This window comes from Neophocaena asiaeorientalis, unplaced genomic scaffold (assembly GCF_003031525.2).
Source record: "Neophocaena asiaeorientalis asiaeorientalis breed wild unplaced genomic scaffold, Neophocaena_asiaeorientalis_V1.1 scaffold46, whole genome shotgun sequence".
Lineage (NCBI taxonomy): Eukaryota > Metazoa > Chordata > Mammalia > Artiodactyla > Phocoenidae > Neophocaena > Neophocaena asiaeorientalis.
In genome coordinates this window covers 1,465,563-1,472,312 of record NW_020175393.1, presented here as the reverse complement: position 1 = coordinate 1,472,312, position 6,750 = coordinate 1,465,563, and the positions used below count along the sequence as shown (strand labels likewise).

At 54.6% G+C, this 6,750-nt stretch overlaps 1 protein-coding gene across 1 annotated transcript in view; it reads right to left on the bottom strand.

Moving 5' to 3' along the window:
* Positions 1-2,368: 2,368 nt before the first annotated feature.
* SYNGAP1 (synaptic Ras GTPase activating protein 1) overlaps positions 2,369-6,750 on the bottom strand; it is a 15,089-nt gene continuing 10,707 nt past the window's right edge. Inside the window, 3 exon segments of the mRNA XM_024766050.1 lie at positions 2,369-3,675; positions 4,808-5,019; positions 6,145-6,395. Of these exon segments, the coding sequence (XP_024621818.1) occupies positions 3,246-3,675; positions 4,808-5,019; positions 6,145-6,395 (893 nt within the window). The 3' untranslated portion in view covers positions 2,369-3,245.

The following is a 6,750-nucleotide window of genomic DNA, read 5'->3' as shown; positions in this document are numbered from 1 at the left end:
CCCCCAGGACACCCCCACCCGCATCCTCCTCCTTTGTTTCTCACCTGTAGGAGAAGTTACATCTTCTGGGATCAGGGAGAAGAGAATCTCACCCCTGACTCCTAACCGGGGCCTTCAACCCAGGGAGTCGCATCAGGAACCCAGTTCACAAGAAGTAAGTTTCCTATCTTACCCCCAGCCTAACCCTTGCATCTTCCCCTGCCCAGTGCCCCACCTCCCAGGCCACCCCCAATCAGAGGTGGGAACTTTGTGTAGAGGGAACAAGGGGAAGCAGTACAGCAAAACCTCATTAATCCAAACCCCCATGGATTTGGGATTTTTTTTCATAATTTGAACAAAAACTGGGCTTGAGTTTTCCTTTATCTGTGAAGAAAGGGTGTGCTAAGCAAAATTAATAGTGGAAACGTGTATGTGGGAGGGAATATTTAACCTATACCAGAAAACAGACTTTTCAATCCTATCTACTCATTAACACATGCTCCCTGAGGGCCTCAAGTGGGAAAGCCTCGTTCATTGAGTTCTACTTACTGTATATAGTATGAAGACATGCATTTCATTAAATAGACACTGTCATTCAGTTTTGTCACTTATTCACAGTGGCCAGCTTCTCAAATATAACATTCCAAATTAGAGAGGTTTAACTGTACTGGGGGGAAAGGAAGGGGATTCAGGGAAGTGATGTGGGAAGGAGAAAACACTGTGGGAGGGGCCGCCTCTCGCTCACAATAACGGCAGGAAGGAAAGGACTAGGAGCTTCTGCAGAGACGCAGCATGCCCCAAGCTCTGCATCCCCAGGAAACAGAAGGGCTTCATTCCTTTCCACCCCCACGCTCCTTTCATTCCCTCACCCTGGGCTCCCAGTTAGAGGGTGAGGGATACCAAACCCTACTCCCACCCCTGGTCCTATTCTACCCCTTCCTACCCCTCCTGGACCAACTCCTGGCTCCTCCCCTCAGCTCTGGCTTCTGTTCCTCTGCTGGGAGAGGAGAAGAAAGCCATGTGTTCTACACTTTGGGTTGCTTGCTTAGGCTTTTAAAAATACAGGCACATAATTAATTTTTATGTTAATGGCTGAGTTGCAGAGGGACCAATACCTGAAAGGGGTTTAGAGAATGTGTCCAAATTATTTCCTGGACCATAGGGCATTGAATCCTGGCAACCTAGCTGTGTCTGACAGAATCTCTAAAAGATATAAAAACACTCCAAGCAGAGGCTCCCAGGTCACCTCTCCTCATCTCTCAGAAGGTCACCCAAACCCAAGATTTAAGCAAAGCCACCCTCTTAGCTTGCCTCTCCCACACTTTCCACAGCCAGCAAGAGAGGAAATCCTGTATGGTAGGGTATCCTGAGTGTGGCAGGAGAGCAGGGGAAGGAAACCTCAGATTCCCTTCCCTCCGCTTGTCTGCTGGCAACAGCACACAGGCATGCCCCCAACACCCCCATGGACCCAAATTTAGAAAGGAGATAAATTAGGGTGCCATTATTCATTTTACAAAAGAATTCACCACAGGAGTCCTTTAAATGGTGAGGTCCCCTGGTGCCTTGCAGCATCTGTTTTTAACTCACCAACTACTTTGACAGAGAGGCCGGGCAGGCAGAGAGTTAAAATTACAGTGTGAGGAGACACTGCCCACTGCAGATCAATCCCGCAGAAAATAAAGCATCTCAGAAGTGATGTCAGTGGCTGACTGGTTCCCATTTACTGGCTTTTCAGGTAGGATTCTGTGTCCAGCAAGGCCACTGGGTGGCGGGAGAGGGGGAGTGAGTGGCATTAGCAGCCCAGGGCTGTGAGCACTGACGAGAGGTTATTTAATCTACTGGTTCTGGCATCTCTGCCTGGAATCAACATGGCTACAGAGCCCACGATCTTAATTAGGAGGACACCTCCCCCCACTTCCAACTCCCAATGCCACATGCACCAGTCCACATCCTAACATCTGTCAAGGTTCCTTTCTCACTCCTCCTTGCTCCACTCACCCTTACTGTCCCGACATCTGAACAGCATCCTTTCCCAGCACCCCAAAGTCTCCCTTAATTAATTACCCACTCTTAATTCCCACCCAATAGGGTTGAATAGGAACCCCAGATGCCTTCTACCTCACAGATGTAAGAAAGGAGAAAGAGAGAGAAACAGGTGAGGGGTGGGAGGAAGGAGGGCTCTCTACAGAACCAAGGTGTGGGAGAAGGAAGAGGAAACCCCAGCCTACCTGCTGCAGCCAGCACAGCCCCTTTAGCCAGGGGCCCCCAACCCAGCATCACCACCACCCCTTTAACAAACCCTGACCCCAACATCCCAACCCCCAAGGACGCTTTGGTGAAATGGGGGGTGACAGACATACACTGGGGAGGTAGAGGAGGAGGACTGAGAGTCAGGAGGAGGCCGCGGGGAGGTGTGTAGGAAGGGGAGTGTGATCTGGGGGATGTGCGGGCCATCTAGGGTAAGGTGCTTGGTACTGGTCAGGTATCGCTGAACAGTTCTGGGAGGCGGCAGGAAGTGCTCTTGGGACAATGCCTGGGGAGACAGGTCTGTGCAGGAGGTGTCCGGAGGGTCGGGCCTGTAGAGGTCCTCGGGTGTGGGGGGCAGCAGTGAGCAGGGGAGAGGCTCCGGAGAGTCAGAAGGGAGTGGGCTTCACGACCAACCTGCAGTGGTCCGGAGTCACCTCCCCCTGTGTCCTCCGCCCGTGGTCAAAGCGGAACCAGGAGAATTACCTGATGAGGAGCTGCAGGGGGAGAGAGTGGGGTCATGGGGTCAGGAGCCTTGGTGGTGCTGGGGGGGAAGCCTGGAGGTCAGAGCAGAGGAAAGAGGAGCATGGGTGGGAAGTGAGCAGAATTGGGGGAGAACGAGGGGTTAAGGGGGCAGGAGGGAGGTCCTAAAGGTTGGCTGGTGAGAGAGAGGGAGAGCAGCCAGGAGCTGGAGAGGCCAGTCAGGAGTGAGGACCACAGGGAGAGGCAGGCCAAAGAAGGCAGCTAAGCCTTCAACACTGAGGGAAGGAAGGGAGAGCCTACAGGACAGGGGGCTTTCAGGATCTGAGGAGTCGGGAAGAGGAGGCCCAGTGGCGGCTGTCAAGGAGTGATGGGGATTGCGGGGCCCAGAGAACAGCGGTGACGAGTACCCCAAGTCCCCAGGGCACCAGCCGGAGCCTGGGGACACTAGCACTCCTACTGCCCTGGGCTCTGTTCTAGCAAACTGCAGCCTCTGGCCCTCCTGTCCCGAGAGGAGCTCAGAGGAGGCCAAACTCCCTGACTCACACAGGGGTGGGCCCAGCAGGGGCAGGGGTCCAGGAACTTGGTGGGGTCTGAGGTTCTGGTAGAAGGTCCTGAAACGCAAACAGAAGTGGGAAAGGCAGGGTGGGGTGGCACGGCAGGGGAGGGGGGCTGACACTGCTGGGAGTGACAAAGGCACAGACAATGGGATGAAAATGGGGTTGCTTGGGGGCTGCCAGGAGCAGCCAGTGGACAAACGGAGAACAATGGGAGAGACGGATGGCGATGGGGCTGGGGTGGCTGGTGCAGTGACTGCACGAAGGACAGTGGGATGGATGGGGATGGGACACGGAGAAGATAAATGACATTGTAATTTCCACCTGAGCGTCGAGCAGCCTCTTCTTGGGTTCGGGCAGCGGCTCAGCCATGGCGGGGTGCTCCCGGCGCAGCTCCTCCTCCACCAGCATCAGCCTGAAGGGACGGGCTTCAGTGGGGTTAGTGGCGGGCACGGGCGCGGAGCCTGCCTGGGGAGCTCACGATCCCGGGGAACCCCACAGCTCTCTGGAAAAGCCTTGGGCATCCTTCTCCCCCGCGCTCAGAATCCCTCCATTGTTCTGACTCCAAAAGACGCCCTGTCATTCACCTTCCTTTCAGGGACGCTCGCATCTCCCTGCTAAGTACGCATTTCTGTGCCTCAGAGACCCCCTACCTACCACCAGGCACCCCGGCCCTCTGTGCTCCCACTCAGGACTGTGCCGTCCCTCAGACCCTGTGGCTGAAGACCTGGCTTCTCCATCCCCCACCCCACCTCACCGAAACTAGGCCATCTCCAGGGCAGCCCCTAGACACCCCTCGCCCAAGAGGGGTCTCTGCAATCATCATTCCCGGACTCTCCTTGCCTTCTGTGAAGATTCTCAAGGTAACTTCTCATAAAGGATATCAAAGCAGTGGTTTTCAAAAAGGTTTCCAGTCAAACCTTTTTCTTCTAATTAATCTTACTCAAAAATACATTTAGAATGCGTGGAAATGGAGCTGGCTCTGGTTGGAGTGGGGGTCCTAACCAGTTCTCAAGCTAACTGATCCCCTTGTTGAGGCACCTCCTTGGGGCCCAGGGCTTGACAGAGCACAGGCTATAACAAGTGTCATTTACTTTCTGATGGAATACCTTTCCACGGCTGCAGAGGAGGGTGGGCCCAGGATGGGATGGTCAGGGGCTACTATGGCCAAGGGACCCCTGCTTAGATTTGGGGTGAACATTACAGGCTGAGTTGAGAATAACCAGTGGGGAGTCCCAGGCTAGGCCAGGTCCAGACAGAGAGAGATGGTTGGACAGTAAGAGGTACATTTTCCATGGGCTTCAGAAGTTACTCTACTAGGAGAGAGATCAGGGTTTAGTAAAGGGACATTTAATGCACTAAGCGGGAGGTTTCTCTCCATCTGGTGATGACGGAGTGGGTGACAACCCTGGGAGGAGGGTAGTGGGCTTTCCTCCTGGTGTCCTGAGTTGGGGGATGGGGGAGGGTGGTTGGGGGCTGGGGGGAGCTCGCTGGCCCTCTTCAGCCTCAGGCTCTCCTTTGCCACTCCTCCCCGGGCCGCCCCTCACCTGCCAATGATGCTCTTGATCTGTGAGTCCTTCTCTGCCTGCTGCTGCCTTAGCCTCTTCTCGCTCTGTTCCAGCCGGGCCTGATACTGCATCAGGATTTTGCTGGTCTGTTCTTCCTGGGACAGCAGCCTCCGCTCATACTCTTCCAGCTTCCGGTTGGACATGTGTAGCCGCTCCTTCAGTGAGTGGATCTCCTCCTCATACTCCTTCACCTGCCCGCCGGGCACACGACCCCGCACTGTGAGGGGGGCTGTGCCTGACCCCACCACCCAGCCTGTACCCCTGCCTGCCAAGCACAGCCGCCATGTGGTGAGGGACACCCCACCAGCCTCCTCCAGCCCTTCTCTGCCTGTTGGTCATACATACACACGCAACTGGCCTTTAAGAAGGCCCTTCCGTGGGGCTGAGGCTCCCTCAAGATGGAGCAAAATGGTGGACTCCCCCACCCTAGAGGTACACACATGCCCTCACATGTGCATCTGGACACAGGAGGACCCACACAGGAGCCTGGACAGACTCACGGACACACGTGGAATGCATTTTGGCCTCAGCTTGTTAAATGGTGCTGGAAATAATTTATTATAAGGCCTGAAGATATTCTTTTAGCTCAAGTCCATCTACATCAATCCCAACATTTTCCTTTGCTCAGAGACCACTTCTCCCCAAAAGCCTCTCTGCTTCCCCAAGTTGCAGTCATGTATTCTGTATATATAATCTAACCCTGTAGCTACCCTCTTCTTCAGGGTCCTCGCAGCAACGGCTCCCAAGAAACTTTCTGCTAAGTGTGTGAAGGCCAGAGCTCCTGCTGACCTTTGCTCGGGACCACCACCAGCTGAGAGTCTGGACAGTCTTTCCACACGTGGGCCAATACACACCACCCTCCCCCTAACCACCAACCCTCTGTCACCGATGTCCACGGAACAGTGACTGGGTAAGCCATGCACAGGTCCTGGTATGACCACTCTGCCCCTCGCCCAACGTACAGCTCCCACTGCTAGTGAAGTACCTTCCCCTTTCCTGAGAAGTCACAGGAGCCAGGGCTTCAACATGTTCTCCCCGGGGAAGAACACAGAGACAGCCTAATATAGAGCATGCTTTTCCCCAGACAGTCTATGATGTGTGTAACCCAAAATAACAGAGTTGAAATGGGTTTTTCAATGGACTGTATCTGGCCTCCCCTGACAGACTGAGGGCTTCTCAGGAGAAGACATCGGGTCTTTGTCCTTTCTTTTTCATCGTAACTACCTGACCACAGATGTTGCCCTTGGAAGGGACTAGAAGCCTGCCCTGTGGGTAAAGGGTAAGACAGGGTTTGGGGCAGGGAGGGCCCTGCGTACCCTATCCAGCCGGCTCTCGTCCATGGACTTCGAGTATTCCTTGAGCTTGTACTCTTCCCGCTCGATGTGGGCGCTCTCGATGTCAGCTGACAGATGAGGCATGTTGGAGACCCAGGCCACCGTTCGCTCGGAGGCTGGCATCGTGGGGTTCAGTGTGGATGGCGTCTGAGAATGCTGGGACGGGGCGAGGTAGGGGCAGAAGGAGAGAGGGAAGGTGGGAGGAGGCGGAGTGCTTTTAGAGGGACGGAGCACTGCCCAAAGAGACGAGAGTCCCCTTTCTGTCCCCCGCACTAGATGAGAGTCCCCAGCCTGTCCCCTGCACTAGCACCCATCACCTCGTGAAAGCTGTATTAGTTATTCATCATATCTCCCCTCAGGAGCCCCATGAGGGCAGGGAGTTTTGTCTGTCGTTCACTGCCAAGTGCACAGTGCCTAGAACAGCACGTGGCGCAAAGCAAGCCCTCTATGAACATTTGTTTAATGAATGAAAGGAAGTGAGAAAATTGTAACTTCAAACCACAGTCTCTGTTCTACCACCCCCCAACCCGTTTCCTTCTTCCCTCCCTGCTCTTCACCCCTCCGGCCTTCCTCCCACCCCCACCTACC